This window comes from Salmo salar, chromosome 21 (genome assembly GCF_965601325.2).
Source record: "Salmo salar chromosome 21, fSalSal1, whole genome shotgun sequence".
Lineage (NCBI taxonomy): Eukaryota > Metazoa > Chordata > Actinopteri > Salmoniformes > Salmonidae > Salmo > Salmo salar.
Window position 1 is genome coordinate 7,396,470 of NC_138311.1, and position 15,378 is coordinate 7,411,847.

Genomic DNA, 15,378 nt, shown 5'->3' on the forward strand with positions numbered 1-15,378 from the left:
GTGTATTTAGAGACTTAATTTGCCACTGTCCTCAACACAGAGGACAATGTGCTCTGTTCGCCTGCAATATATAGCATGTGATGGTAATTCATCTGTGCTCCTTTCTTATTTGCTTGAATTTTTGCTGCATTTTAAAACAAAATGCTGCGTATTTTAAGATTCGTGCATCACATCTTTTAAAGTGTCAAACCTCGATTGAGTCTCACCACTCTATGCTGGAAATGTTTTTTTTTCTTCATTTGTTTCACTGGTTCTTTTTTTGCTATGCCAAATGGTTATAGCATGTCAACCCCCTGTCCCCCTTTAGTACTGATATGACGAGTTGCATCTTGTTAAATCCACATGTACTATTCTCCCTAGTGGAATCGCGGATTGGACGACGTGATGTTGTGTTCCTCATCGACGGCTCAGACAGCAGTCGAAGTGGGTTTCCTGCTATGCGAGACTTTGTACGAAGAGTTGTGGAAAACCTTAATGTTGCTGAAGACAGAGACAGGGTAGCAGTGATCCAGTTCAGCAGTGACGCTGTAGTGTACATCTACTTGAGTTCCTTTTCATCCAAGGACACTGTCATCAGCAAGATACGAACATTAAGACATAAGGGAGGAAGATCACGCAACACTGAGACAGCTCTACAGTATGTTAAGGACAATGTCTTTAGCACAATCTCTGGAAGCCGACATCTTGAAGGTGTTCCACAAGTACTGATACTGCTCACAGGAGGACCCTCCAGCGATAGTGCTAGGCAGCCGGCTTCAACACTTAAAGATCTTGGCATTTTGAGCTTTAGTATTGGCACAGACTCAGTTGGTCTTCCCAACACTGCTCATAATTTTGTTTTTCCAATCAATGACTTTGGAGAGCTTCCAGACATCTTATTAGATGTACTGTTCACTTTAAAGCGTACCACTCGTATTGGTAAGTAACCTTATTTTTCTAAGTGTCACTTGTCTATTCTTTTCATATTGGAAAGACAATTTGGTGACATCCAAAGAACTATGGAATAATCGAAAGTTAGTCAATGAGTTAATTTGAAAATAAAACATGACTAAATGTCTAAATGCTTTCATGAGTCGTTATACAAAACACAGCCTATATTTATTGTAATTTCTAGCTCAACCTGAAGAAACCAAGAAGGATGTTGTCTTCTTGTTTGATGGATCTGATGACATTATAAATGAGTTCCCAGTTATACAAGACTTTATACTGAGAGCTGTTGAGAAGCTCAATGTGAATGAGAACAAAGACCGCATTTCTGTGGTCCAGTACAGCAAGGATGCCATGGTCAATTTCTATTTCAACACTTATGCATCCAAAAACAAGGTTATACATGCAATCAGAGGCATCACACTTAAAGGAGGGAGACCCCTCAACACTGGAGCAGCTCTTCAGTATGTCAGGGACAACGTCTTTACCGCTTCCTCTGGCAGCAGGCACATGGAGGGTGTTCCACAAATACTCATTTTGATTAGTGGTGGGAAGTCTAGTGATAGTGTTGAACTCTCAGCGATTGCGCTAAAGCGTATTGGTGTGGTCCCTGTCAGTATTGGCCTTAGAAATGCTGACTACAGGGAGATGCAGTCAATCTCAAATTCCCCTAATGAAACATTTTCTGTCCGTGACATGCGGAACCTCCAAAACATCCAGACAGAGCTCTTGTCTGCTTTGTCAAGACTTGTCAAAGCCAGGTATCCTGATCCTACCATATTCATTAGCTCGGGAGGTAAGACACTTAGAAGCAAAGTCCTTCAGCTGAAGTGTTCAATCATTGTTTGCAAAAGGATATTGAACATTGTTGTAAAACATGCTTTTGAAATGTATTAGCCCACCTACTACAAAAGGAGCAGTGGTTTATTAAAAATGTTTGTTCTCCCTTCCTTTTAGCTGAGTCTCAGGGTCCCAAGAAGGATATCGTCTTCCTTGTTGATGGCTCAGATGGCGTCGGAAGGGAGTTCCCCATCATCCAGGAGTTCATCCGCTCAATCGTGAAGAACCTCAACGTGGGCGAGAACAAGATCAGGATTGGTGTGGTGCAGTATGGCGACTCCCCCAATGCAGATATCTACCTGAACTCCCACACAACCAAGGAGGGGGTTATGAATGCTGTCAAGGGACTGAGGCAGAGAGGCGGCCGGGAACGTAACCTGGGTCAGGCAGTGGAGTTTGTCAGTAGTGAAGTGCTGAATGTTCGACGTGGCGGCAGGAAGGAGGAGGGTGTCCCACAGTTCCTGATTGTCGTCTCCGGCGGAAGGTCCACAGATGATATCAGTCGACCTGCGACATCACTGAAGCAGTCAGGCGTTTTGCCCTTCAGCATCGGGACCAGAGATGTAAACCCTCAGGAGCTTCAGGTTGTTTCCTATGTTCCCAACTTTGCGTACAGTGTGGATGACCTCCCTGGCCTGTACACAGTCCAGGACACACTGATCTCCAAGCTCACAGAGTTGTCCGATGACGACATTGCCAGGCTACGCCCTGTTTTCCCAACTGTGGATGGTAATGCCCTCTCTTGCTGTCATTAATGTGTTTTATTAATGTCTGTTTGAATTAGCACATTTTATGGAATATTTGGACAACACTTCACAGTAGTGGCCAGTGGTTGGCTAATTACCTGGTCGCGTATGTGTCAAATTGTCAAAAAAGCATCATGATTGATTGTTGCTCTCAAGAACCCAAGGCAATCTGCCTTATCCCAAGGGTTCTCAGCTATAAGCACCTCTTACCGGTGGGACCATGTGAGCTACAATCCCGACACTCATTTAGAAACGTCAATAATCATCACTTGCGATAGTTTTTAAAACATATGTAACTTATCTTTCATATCAGTGAGAAATAATCTTTAAAATAAAAAAGATACACTTACTTTAGCAGGTTTGCACAGATCCATACGGCTGTGTCTCTCCATCCGACGAACTACACTTCCGCTACACTTCCTCCCCAGTTACACTTACACACAGGTGTTTGAGCATTCTAGATAACTAATTAGCACAGGTGGTTGTCTCTGTCTTCCATCTGTCTTCCGTAAACAAACGCTGTAACATGGCAGTGTGGGAACACTAAACCTATAAAAGTGTAATTTAGTATTTTGTTTTTTGAAGATTATTTCTCGATGATATGAAAGATATGTTCCTTATGTTTCCAAAACCGTACTGCAAGCGATGCGGTCAGAAGATGTCTTCATGAATAGTCGCTAAAGGAAGTTAGCTTCCATGAATAGGCTAGATGGATTGTAAATAATCAAAATGTTTTATGCCAAGTTTTCAAACTTTCTTGAGAAGAGGCCTATTTAAAACCTCATGAGTAAACATATGACTGTAAAGTCCACAGGTGTTGTATTCGGGTTGTATTCGGTGCATGTGACCAATACAATTTCATTTGACTTGACTGAATTGACTAGTGCCCAATTTCAGGGACTAAGCTGTATAATATATATATCTATATATATATATATCTATATATATATATATATATATATATATATATATCTATATATATATATATATATATATATATATATATATATATATATAGTATATTAGATTTTTTACCAATTAAAACAAACACTTTACATCTGAGTGTATAAGGTATCATTGGAAATGCCTGTGTCTTGTGCTTCGAATGAATACAATTTAGCTGCCCTCCAGGGGATAGTAGTGGCACTACACCCCAAAATGATGTCACCATCCTTGCTACATTTTAACTGGTTTAAATGGACCTACACTGACTTTAGCATTATTTATGTATTTTGCTGTATTGTTTTTCCATGTCTGACAGAGGCGGCCAATGCCACACTGAAATTCATGCATGGAGTAGTACATAAATTGTACCATTTGGTGATTCTTTTTTTTTACCACCACTCATAACTTCATAATACATACTATTGACTTCTATCCCGGTATAGCAAATATAGGCGAATAATTGCTTCAAGGTGGTCAGCTGAGGAGGTTTTACATTTTTGAATGGGAAACCCTAATCCACTAATTACAGCACGTGGTGCCACTTTGTTCTGAACAGGATAACCATCCGTTTAGAACGGGCTCATGGGTGTACCTATGAGGTATGGGCAGGGGCACAAAAATAATTATCTCTTAGCTAACACACAAGTACAACCAAACAAAGTGCTGGTACAATACTATTTCTTGAAGGCATTACAGTCTCCAGAGACCCAAAACAACAATTCTGCTAAATGTGCTCATGTGGTAGAGTGCTTACAGCTTTGATTGATGTTAGCTACCAGTGGGTTAAAAAGGAAAAGAACAGGTTATTTTACTGGGGAGTTTGTCAAAGCAGCACTACAGAGCTAGCTGTTTTTCATTCGGATTCACTGTTAACTGGGTTTCAGTCATCGGCATCACCACCTGTGATACTGTAGTCTAGTTGAATATCAATTAAAACTGTTTCTCAAATGTTCATCACTAATAATGTATTATTAATAATAATGATAGATTAAAACTAGATTACATATTTTGACTCATACAAACAGATCAGTAGTCAAAAGGGTCGATGCAAGGTGAAAACATAGCTATAACATAGCTACAATTAGAACATAAAATATCACCATAACGAATTTGGTTAATATCTATGCCCTAATGTAGCTCAATTTGTGTTGCTAACAAACACATTTGATGTGCTTGTCTTCTCCCACAGTCACCACAACCATAGTATCCACTGGCGGAGAAAAGAGGGATGTGGTTTTCCTCATTGATGGCACAACAGCTGTGCGCAGCGAGTTCCCCGCCATCCGTGACATGATCGGGAGGGTTGTGGAAAAGTTGGACGTGGGTCTGGATCGGGTCAGGGTGTCAGTGGTGCAGTACAGTGACGATGCCAATATGGAGTTCCTCCTGAACGAGCACTCCACCAAAGACGAGGTCCGCCAGGCCACGAGGAAGATTCAGAGCAGGGGTGGAAACCGTCTAAACACTGGCCGTGCCCTCGATTGGGTCTCCAAGAACATCTATCAGAGATCAGCCGGTAGCCGCATCGAGGAGGGTGTGCCTCAGTTCCTCATTCTAGTCACGGGGGGAAAGTCCAACGACGACGTCTCTGGACCAGCCAACCAGCTGAAGACCAACCTGGTTGCCCCTCTTGCCATCGGGGCAAAGAATGCCAACCTCAATGAACTGAGGCAGATCTCCCTGAAGCCAGAGTTCGCCTACTCCATTAACAACTTTGGGCAGCTTGCAACAGTGGAGCGGCAGCTTATTGCTTCAGTCAACACCATGACCACCCCTGTTCCTCCTGGTAAGAGATTCTACATTATTTAACCCAATGCTGTTTCTAAATAGTGCTGACCCATCAAATATATTTTTCAATGTAGCTAAGTTTCCATCCAATTGGTGACAGATTTGAATTTTCTAAAATCTGCATAAAACAATATGAATATTTTCACACCCGAGTGTGGTGCAGCGATCTAAGGCACTGCATCTCAGTGTTAGAGGCGTCACTACAGACCCTGGTTCGATCCTGAGCTGTATTGTTTTGTAACAAAACAAAATGCGTTATATAGTGAATGTGCCCACTTTGGTCTTGGCACGTGCGCTCTAGCCAAAAGCTCCCAGATACAGTGCGGGTATGGCCTACATGATGAGATTATTTATTTTTCAAACGGCAGCCAAGCCTCGATCATCATGTCACCAGAATAAGACTCTCAATATTTATTGGAAGGGAGCATCAAGCTCATCACTGTGTACTTTCACCACCATGTGAAGTTCATCATAATTTATTTAATCTGTAGCCTAATAAACTACATGCTTTCCCGAGTCGTAGTGGAAGGACTACACAACATATCATCGCGTGACTCCAAGTTTACTTTTGGTATGATGGTTATTATATCAATACTTGTGCGTAAAGGTCAACTTCCACCTCCTTTTCTCACTAAATTCATTTTACAGACACAAAAAGATCCCACCTTGACTAGCGTATTTTGTTTTGTCAACATTTGGAAAGTCTACCGACAAAATAGCTGTTTCCATCAGGCCTGTTGTGACATGTTTTATCCAACATGTACTTTTCCCTGAATAAAAAGGTTGGATGGAAACCTGTTTTTGTATGATATCGCCTCAACTGTTACAATCCCCTTTGTTTCCATTTTTAAATACACTGCTCAAAAAAATAAAGGGAACACTTAAACAACACAATGTAACTCCAAGTCAATCACACTTCTGTGAAATCAAACTGTCCACTTAGGAAGCAACACTGATTGACAATACATTTCACATGCTGTTGTTCAAATGGAATAGACAACAGATGGAAATTATAGGCAATTAGCAAGACACCCCCAATAAAGTAGTGGTTCTGCAGGTGGGGACCACAGACCACTTCTCAGTTCCTATGCTTCCTGGCTGATGTTTTGGTCACTTTTGAATGCTGGCGGTGCTTTCACTCTAGTGGTAGCATGAGACGGAGTCTACAACCCACACAAGTGGCTCAGGTAGTGCAGCTCATCCAGGATGGCACATCAATGTGAGCTGTGGCAAGAAGGTTTGCTGTGTCTGTCAGCGTAGTGTCCAGAGCATGGAGGCGCTACCAGGAGACAGGCCAGTACATCAGGAGACGTGGAGGAGGCCGTAGGAGGGCAACAACCCAGCAGCAGGACCACTACCTCCGCCTTTGTGCAAGGAGGAGCAGGAGGAGCACTGCCAGAGCCCTGCAAAATGACCTCCAGCAGGCCACAAATGTGCATGTGTCTGCTCAAACGGTCAGAAACAGACTCCATGAGGGTGGTATGAGGGCCCGACGTCCACAGGTGGGGGTTGTGCTTACAGCCCAACACCGTGCAGGACGTTTGACATTTGCCAGAGAACACCAAGATTGGCAAATTCACCACTGGCGCCCTGTGCTCTTCACAGATGAAAGCAGGTTCACACTGAGCACGTGACAGACGTGACAGAGTCTGGAGACGCCGTGGAGAACATTCTGCTGCCTGCAACATCCTCCAGCATGACCGGTTTGGCGGTGGGTCAGTCATGGTGTGGGGTGGCATTTCTTTGGGGGGCCGCACAGCCCTCCATGTGCTCGCCAGAGGTAGCCTGACTGCCATTAGGTACCGAGATGAGATCCTCAGACCCCTTGTGAGACCATATGCTGGTGCGGTTGGCCCTGGGTTCCTCCTAATGCAAGACAATGCTAGACCTCATGTGGCTGGAGTGTGTCAGCAGTTCCTGCAAGAGGAAGGCATTGATGCTATGGACTGGCCCGCCCGTTCCCCAGACCTGAATCCAATTGAGCACATCTGGGACATCATGTCTCGCTCCATCCACCAACGCCACGTTGCACCACAGACTGTCCAGGAGTTGGCGGATGCTTTAGTCCAGGTCTGGGAGGAGATCCCTCAGGAGACCATCCGCCACCTCATCAGGAGCATGCCCAGGCGTTGTAGGGAGGTCATACAGGCACGTGGAGGCCACACACACTACTGAGCCTCATTTTGACTTGTTTTAAGAACATTACATCAAAGTTGGATCAGCCTGTAGTGTGGTTTTCCACTTTAATTTTGAGTGTGACTCCAAATCCAGACCTCCATGGGTTGATAAATTGGATTTCCATTGATCATTTTTGTGTGATTTTGTTGTCAGCACATTCAACTATGTAAAGAAAAAAGTATTTAATAAGATTATTTATTTCATTCAGATCTAGGATGTGTTGTTTAAGTGTTCCGTTTATTTTTTTGAGCAGTATACATTTTTGCCAACATGAAAAGTAAAACCCCACTTGCTTGACTTGTTTTTCTGTTCTACTTCTCAGCTAACCTCAACATGGGGAGGAAGGACATCATCTTCCTCATAGATGGCTCGGACACCACAGGGTCCAATGGCATCGCCCACATCCGTGACTTCATCCTCAACATCGTTCAGCAGCTGGATGTGCAACCTGACCAGGTTCGGGTCGCTGTCGTCCAATACTCTGACAAGGTCAAGACGGATTTCTCTCTCAATTCCCACAACAATAAGCCAGCTGTGCTCTCTGCCATTAAAAGACTACGCCAGCAGGGTGGCAGATCGTCCGATCTGGCCAAAGCCATCGAGTATGTGATCAGGAACGAGCTGAAATCCTCGGCAGGTGTCCGGCTTGCGGAGGCCTCCCAGCATCTGGTGGTCCTCACCGGCGGAAGGTCCCCCACTGACGTGTCTGTGTATGGCCCTCTGCTCAAAGGCTCCCGGGTTAACTGCATTGGCATTGGGGCTGGTGGAGCAGACTCCAGGCAGCTCAACCAGATTGCCACCAGCTCTGCCGATGTTCTTCAGGTACCTACTTTCCCCGGCTTGCCTACCATTAAGGAGAGGTTCATTGCCAGGCTCAATGGGACAATCCCCGAGGAGACCCCTACAGAAATTGTTGACCCAAGTAAGTGAAACCACAAACCAATGCATTCTCGCCTTATTCTGCATAAGAAATGTACTGATAAATATTGAATAATAGCCAAATAAATACTGTGAATAGGATTCAACATGGCACCTCCCTTTCTCTCTATCCCTCTCCGTCGCTCTCTCTCTCTGTTTTCTCTCTTTCTCTCAGCTTCAGGACTCCCTAAAGCCAAGGCTGCTGACATCGTGTTCTTGGTGGATGGCTCCATCAACCTTGGCAAGGACAACTTCAAGGAAGTGATGGAGTTTATCCTGAACCTTATAGACCTCTTCTTCACCGAGCGTGACAACCTGCAGATTGGCCTTGCCCACTATGCCACCGACGTCACTGACGTCTTCTACCTCAACACCTACAAGACCAAGGACGACATCATCAGCGCCCTCAGTCGCACGGAGTACAAGGGTGGCCGCAGGATCAACACGGGTGCTGCCATTCGCCACGTGCAGGAGAACCACTTCATCAAAGATAAAGGCAGCAGGAAGGATGAGGGCATCCCCCAGATCCTGATGATTGTCACTGGCGGAAGGTCATCCGACGATGGCAAGACTGCCGCTCTGGGGTTGAAGGCCACCGGTGTGCGCATCTACGCCGTTGGCGTGGGCGACATTGAGGATGAGTTGAACAACCTGGCGAGCGAGGCCTCCACGGTGGCCAGGGCGAGCACGTTCATGGAGCTCTCTGAGCTCAACGAGCAGATCCTGGAAACATTGGACGACGAGGTGAAGGGAATCAAGCTGTGCACTGGCGTGAGCCAGGAACCCTCAAAAGGTGAGGATCACAGATATTTTACCCTATCTTTCCCATAGTGTTGGTGTTAGGAGGACATATCTTGGCAGATCTACGTCACTTCCTCATGCTTGTTTAACTTATATCCTTTACTTTCATATAGAACATTGATAAAAAATTGCTACGCTTTAGAATGACTCAGGTAATAGCAGACCGCATATGGATTGTAAACATCTGGTAAACATTTACATTACAAGTCATAGTACAGAGAAGCTCCAAACACCAACCACCAATCAACCTCCCCGTATATTCTCTCTCTCTCTCTCTCTCTCTCTCTCTCTCTCTCTCTCTCTCAGCTTGCAGTCTGGAGGTGTTGGTGGGCTTTGACGTGTCCTCACAGAACATCTTCCAGGCCCAGAGGATCCTGGAGTCCAAGATGGGTGCCATCCTCCAGAGGATCACCAAGATGACGGGCATCAGTTGCTCGTCGGGACAGATCCCCTCGATCCAGGTGGGCATTCTGGCCATGGATACCGCCTCGGAACCTGTCCACCTGGAGTTCACGGACAACGCCGACATGCTGTTTGAGTCATTCCGGGCCCTGCGCAATCGCGGCCCCTATGTCCTCAATGCCAAGACCATTGCCGCATACGGTTCGAGGTTCAAAAGCCGAGCCGCGGACGCAGTCAAGGTGTGTCTGCCTGTCTCTTTTTTTTATAAATGTAATTAATATCTTCACACACAGGGAACAGTGTGAGTAGAGTAGATTGAAGTCTGTCATCTTTTTTGGTTAAGTTCGACTTGAGAGTGAGGCAAACCTATTGAAATAAATGCCATTCATTATTAGTAAAATTAAATTATATGATTGCCTCCCCCCCAACCACGCACAGGTTGTGATCCATCTGACTGATGGTCTGGATGGCCAGTATAACGAAATGAAGAGACGGGTCGAAGAACTTAAAATTTCAGGTGAGGATGAGTCTATGGCTGGATTATTGGATTGCTATGGCTGTTGAAACTACTGAGAAAGATCCTGGACAAAGATAATTAAATATGTGTTTTGTGCCATGCTAGGTGTGAACAGCTTCATCCTGGTGGGTCTGGAGCAGGTACCCAGGTTTGAGGAGGCTGTGCTGCTGGAGTTTGGCCGAGGCTTCAGGTACACCAGACCCCTCCGAGTCAATGTCATGGATCTGGACTACGAGCTTCTGGAGGAACTGGTGAGTGCTGTCACTGTCACTCACTACAGAAACGTTACATGTTCTCGTACTTGTATCTGTACCATACAGTCCAACTCAGCCATGTAACCCAACTTTGCCACACAAATGCTTTTAGGAAAGAACCTGGAGAAAGTCTAAGGACTAATCTACTGTACAGTATGACCACATTGAGCATTAGGAAGATACTTGAAGTCGTAGTCAAGTCACAGATATGCAGTTTTGGATTGAGTGGATAATCAACCAATTTTGGCTGTACACAGAAAATGTTTTGTCCCATCTTAAATTCCAACTTTATATTTGCTCCAATTTACAGGACAACATTGCTGAGAGGGAGTGCTGTGCAGTGCCATGTAAATGCACTGGCACAAGGGGAGACCGAGGAGCAGTCGGGCTTGGAGGACCCAAGGTTACTAATGTGCTTTGTTATTATTACTTGAACTTAAGTACTGTATACTAATGTACAATCTTAGGAAAAAGGGTTCCAAAAGGGGTCTTCAGCTGACCCCAGGATAACTATTTTTGGTTCCAGGTTGAACTCTTTTGAGTTCCATGTAGAACCCTCTGTGGAAAGGGTTCTACATTCAACCCAAAAGGGTTCTACCTGGAACCAAAAATAGTTATTCAAAGGGTTCTCCTATGGGGACAGCAGAAGAACCCTTATTGGTTTTAAATGTACCTTTTTTCTAAGAGTGTACTTAAGTGTGTAAAAATGCCTAGGAAATATAAATGCCTTGTGAAAGACTATTGTGATGAGTTAGGTATACAGTGCAGATTTATGCATAATATGCTTCTTAACTTGCAGGGCAGTCCAGGTGGAGCAGGCGGAGCAGGACATCCCGGAGATGAGGGAGGACCCGTAAGTCAGATTTCTGTTCATATCTGAAACAACTTTAACCTCACAAATATCTGCTCAGCTTTCTTCCTGTCTTCTTTAGTAAGACTGTACCCTCAGGCCATACTATGCACCTGCTCTGAAGTTTACAAATAATAATAGTTGGATTTACAGTATATAGAGCCTTTCCGGTGCTCAAAGTGCTGTAACACATTGCTACACATTGCACCACCAATGTGTAGCACCTTAGGGTGAACGGCAACCATCATCAACCTCAATGCTATTCAATATAGTGTAAATGTTGTGTAACAGGACATCTCTCTCTCTTCTCATCCTGTGACAGGGAGACAGAGGTCCTCCTGGTGTCAATGGAACGCAAGGTTTCCAGGGCTGTCCTGGACAGAGGGGCATCAAGGTAAGTACCCACTTAGCACTACTGTATCAATCAAAAGGTTAACTTATGTGAAAGCAAAACAGAATGTAATATCTTTTTGCATAAAATATGTAAGAATGTATCTCCTTTTTCTCAATTGATCAGGGTGGTCGTGGATACTCTGGAGAAAAGGTGAGGTTTTTTTAAATAGAAAAATCAATACTATACTTCAAATGGCTTGTTTAAATGTTAGTGATGAGCATTACCCTCAATAACCCTTGTCTTCTGTCAGGGGGAATATGGAGAGATCGGCCTGGATGGCATAAATGGAGAAGAGGTAAGAAAAACGTAATTTATTTTACAATAAGATTTATTTTTCTATGGCATGTGCTGAAAATGTATCCTAAAATTGGAAGGTCATACAGAACTTTACGTGAACAGTTACAGCTTTTGACATATTGGCCTCATGTCAGAAGTGCTTTGAAATTCTCACTTTAATCCACGACTTTACAAAGCAAAATGTACAGTAAATCTAGCTTTGAATGCTTACAAGACAGACCCACAGTAGTAAAGGCGAATATAATGACTTATGATGAACTTTTAGACCACGCTTGAATGTGTGGCTGACTGATTTATTGCTTTCCACCAGGGCAAGAGCGGAGTCGCTGGACCCCCAGGAGACAGAGGGAACCCTGGGAGAAGGGTGAGTTCTCATGTGGTCATTGCTACCTCATAAACATAAATTTTTTGGGCTACTTTTCCATGCATTCATTCATTTGAATTATTCTGATGTGCTTACCACTCACTAATGTTTGTTTCTGTGTTCAGGGACCCAAAGGAACTAAAGGACATGCAGGAGACATCGGGGATACAGGAATCAGAGGCGATCCTGTAAGTATCTGTTAACATCTGAAATGCAGTACAGCCTTATTCCAGATTACATTTTACATTTCAGTAATTTAGCGATTTACAGGAGCAATTAGGTTTAAGTGCCTTGCTCAACAGATCAGTGCTTGTTTTCATTACAGAATTATTTAGTTCAGGGCCAGGGATGGGAAAAATGATACTGGTTCAGTCTTCAGTTGGTATTACCTCAAAATGATAGCAGGAATCCCAATCATTGGGATTCTTATGGTAGATATAACTGAGAAACCAACCAAACTAGTCAACAAAGTATTTTGTACTACATCATTAACAGCCAAACTGATTCTGAATCTGATTCCATTTGCTTTCTGTTTGCTAGGGAACCACAGGTCAAGATAACAATGTGGCTGGACCTAAAGGAGACCCAGGCGATGTCGGCCCAGTGGTAATGTCTTCCTCTCACCAAGCTAGTGTGTTATCTGCCTGTGGGGATTGCAGTGTTTGTATAGGAAATTAACTATAAAGTATCCTTGTATTCTTAATGTTTTGTGTGCTGATTTGCAATTGCACAGTGAGTAGGAGTGAGCATCTTCACACCTCATTTCCTGTTTAAGCCGTCACTATGTTTCTTTCACTGGTGTCACTTCCTGTTATTGTCATTGATGTACTTTGTTTTGAATCCTAGGGAGAGCCAGGGGAGGATGGTAAGAAGGGAGGCCCCGGTGAACCAGGCAGGACGGTATGACTACTCTCTCACTTCTTATCTATTACTAAAAAAGGTGTTATCTGATATTTGGCTTAATATTTCTTTATACCGAATAGTTCACTTATCTATGCACCACCACATTATGAGGTAACTCAGTAATAACTGTGTCTGTATAATTTATTTATTCCCTGTTGGATTGAATTAGGGTTCTGATGGTAGAAGAGGCCCACCTGGTCAAGCTGTAAGTGAACTCTGAACCTTACCTCTGAACATATCCAGTCTTGATGCCTTGCATTAGCAGGCCTAATGTTGCATAACCAGGCTACATTACTGTGCCTGATATCAGGGTAACCAGCCCTTCCACACCAAATTACCCATTGCTATCTGCATATTGACAGCACTTCCCATGCAGTCATCAGACTTAAATCAAGGCCACTGTTAGGGTTCGTTCCTTTCGTCCTTGTCAATCATTATTGGCTCATTGGTGAAATTAGCATTATGACAATATCTTTAATTAAATCATTCAAAAACCTTTATTAATGCAATTGCAGACAGAAGTTAAAAATCAGGAACATAGCACGCATGTTTCCGAGTAAGTTCTGCATCAAACAAAAGGTCTCAAGTTGTTTTATTAAACCCTCAGTCTAGCCTGGTGATGCCACTACCTACGTCATTACCTTTTTACTCCTGAGACCAAAACCCTGCCTACCAAGCTATATAAACAATGGCTTTTAGTGTTATCTAAAAACTTAGCAGTAAAATCCACTCCCCAAAGTTGATTTATTGTGGAATGTTTGACTAGTCTTATCTCCTTCACTCCCCTGCAGAGCTCCTTCTTCACAGTCACACATTTCTCAGAGGTACCTCTTTATAATGAGGCAGAAAGAGAGAATTAGAAAACAACTGTGGAAAAATATTAAAGCCTCATAATGTATATATATTGTTAATCTGTAGTCTAGGACCCTATAAATGTAAGGAGGGAGGGGTTTTATAACCCCTCCCCTTCTATTAATACAACATAAGTATAATCAATTATTCTAATACATCAAACATTTTGGTACAACCCTTATCATGAGCCCTAGGTGAACCCGACACCACCATAATACACATACATGTACTGTAGTGTAGGGCCATCATAATTAGCAGACTTAGCATCCCCCTCTCCATTACTTTCTATGATCAAACTTAGCATATCTAGCTAGCGACTGTCCTTTACATACGCTACTCAATTATCTACAGTAAACTCACTTCATCGAATCTCAACAAACTGATCATGTTTACTGAGGTCTAATCATATACCGTATTTAACCGAGACATGGGTTTCTCCTATGTCATAGGGAAACCCTGGCAAACCCGGAGGTGATGGTGTGCAGGGAGAGCCTGGTATCGGAGGATCCAGAGTAAGTGCCTCCATACACTGTGTTTCTAGATTTGTTGACAGAACATTGTGTAGTTTGTGTTGTGCATGTTTATCGTCCCTTGCCAAAAAATCTATTACTGTCATTACACTTTTATTGGTATCAGTCATTACATGGGCTTTCATAGTAGCCATGTTTATACTGAAGCTAAGGAGCTGAACTAAGGCCAACAGGCAGTTGAACTTCAGATTCAAATCACACTCACTTTGTAACTAAACACAATTTTTTTATCCACCAAATCTATTGGTCACTTTGATTCTACAGGAGACCAGTCTCTGATGTAGACGTGTGTTTGTGATGCTTTGTCCTATTCAGGGCCAAGCTGGACCAATCGGTGCACCTGGAACTAGAGGTGAGGATGGGAACCCTGGACCAAGGGTAAGTGAACTACCAGCGCCATTTTAAATGTGGCACACTTCTGATATTTCTGTAATGGCAGGTTCTGCAGCATGTTAAGATCTCAGTCTCTTCTTTGTATCAAGACATACAGATAGATGTAGGATCTTAATTTGAGTCAGTTTGCTACAGCAGAAAAATAATCCTTTAGCAACAGGAAATGTGAATTATTATGTGGATTATAATTAATGGACATTTTTTTGTAGGGGATGATACATTTGTCGTTAGGGCAAATTAAGTCTGACATGTTAAAGTGGAAATTACGAACTTAAAAATTCTCAACAACAAAAGATTCGACACATGTAGGCTTCTCAAAGGAACAGTTCCAATATTACCCCCTAAAACTTTGGTCCTAGTTATAGTAGATCTATCTAAACATTCATCTTTAACCTAATTGTTTGTGCCACAGAGTGATGAATTACCATAGGGTTTTGTGTCCTCTTTGATATTGGACGTTTTTTTGTATGTTGACATTT

The 15,378-nt window shown here is 43.3% G+C and overlaps 1 protein-coding gene across 6 annotated transcripts in view; it reads left to right on the forward strand.

Moving 5' to 3' along the window:
* Nucleotides 1-15,378, forward strand: part of LOC106581666 (collagen alpha-3(VI) chain) — a 108,038-nt gene that overhangs the window by 70,904 nt on the left and 21,756 nt on the right. For all 6 annotated transcript variants that reach the window (XM_014163871.3, XM_014163872.3, XM_082966936.1 and 3 more), the window contains 19 exons: nucleotides 1,885-2,496; nucleotides 4,648-5,244; nucleotides 7,747-8,346; nucleotides 8,518-9,135; nucleotides 9,450-9,784; nucleotides 9,984-10,062; nucleotides 10,168-10,313; nucleotides 10,627-10,719; nucleotides 11,116-11,169; nucleotides 11,489-11,560; nucleotides 11,684-11,710; nucleotides 11,811-11,855; nucleotides 12,168-12,221; nucleotides 12,347-12,409; nucleotides 12,762-12,827; nucleotides 13,068-13,121; nucleotides 13,294-13,329; nucleotides 14,426-14,488; nucleotides 14,822-14,884. In XM_014163871.3, coding sequence (XP_014019346.3) covers nucleotides 1,885-2,496; nucleotides 4,648-5,244; nucleotides 7,747-8,346; nucleotides 8,518-9,135; nucleotides 9,450-9,784; nucleotides 9,984-10,062; nucleotides 10,168-10,313; nucleotides 10,627-10,719; nucleotides 11,116-11,169; nucleotides 11,489-11,560; nucleotides 11,684-11,710; nucleotides 11,811-11,855; nucleotides 12,168-12,221; nucleotides 12,347-12,409; nucleotides 12,762-12,827; nucleotides 13,068-13,121; nucleotides 13,294-13,329; nucleotides 14,426-14,488; nucleotides 14,822-14,884 — 3,677 coding nt within the window. The remainder of the gene's footprint in view (nucleotides 1-1,884; nucleotides 2,497-4,647; nucleotides 5,245-7,746; nucleotides 8,347-8,517; nucleotides 9,136-9,449; nucleotides 9,785-9,983; nucleotides 10,063-10,167; nucleotides 10,314-10,626; nucleotides 10,720-11,115; nucleotides 11,170-11,488; nucleotides 11,561-11,683; nucleotides 11,711-11,810; nucleotides 11,856-12,167; nucleotides 12,222-12,346; nucleotides 12,410-12,761; nucleotides 12,828-13,067; nucleotides 13,122-13,293; nucleotides 13,330-14,425; nucleotides 14,489-14,821; nucleotides 14,885-15,378) is intronic.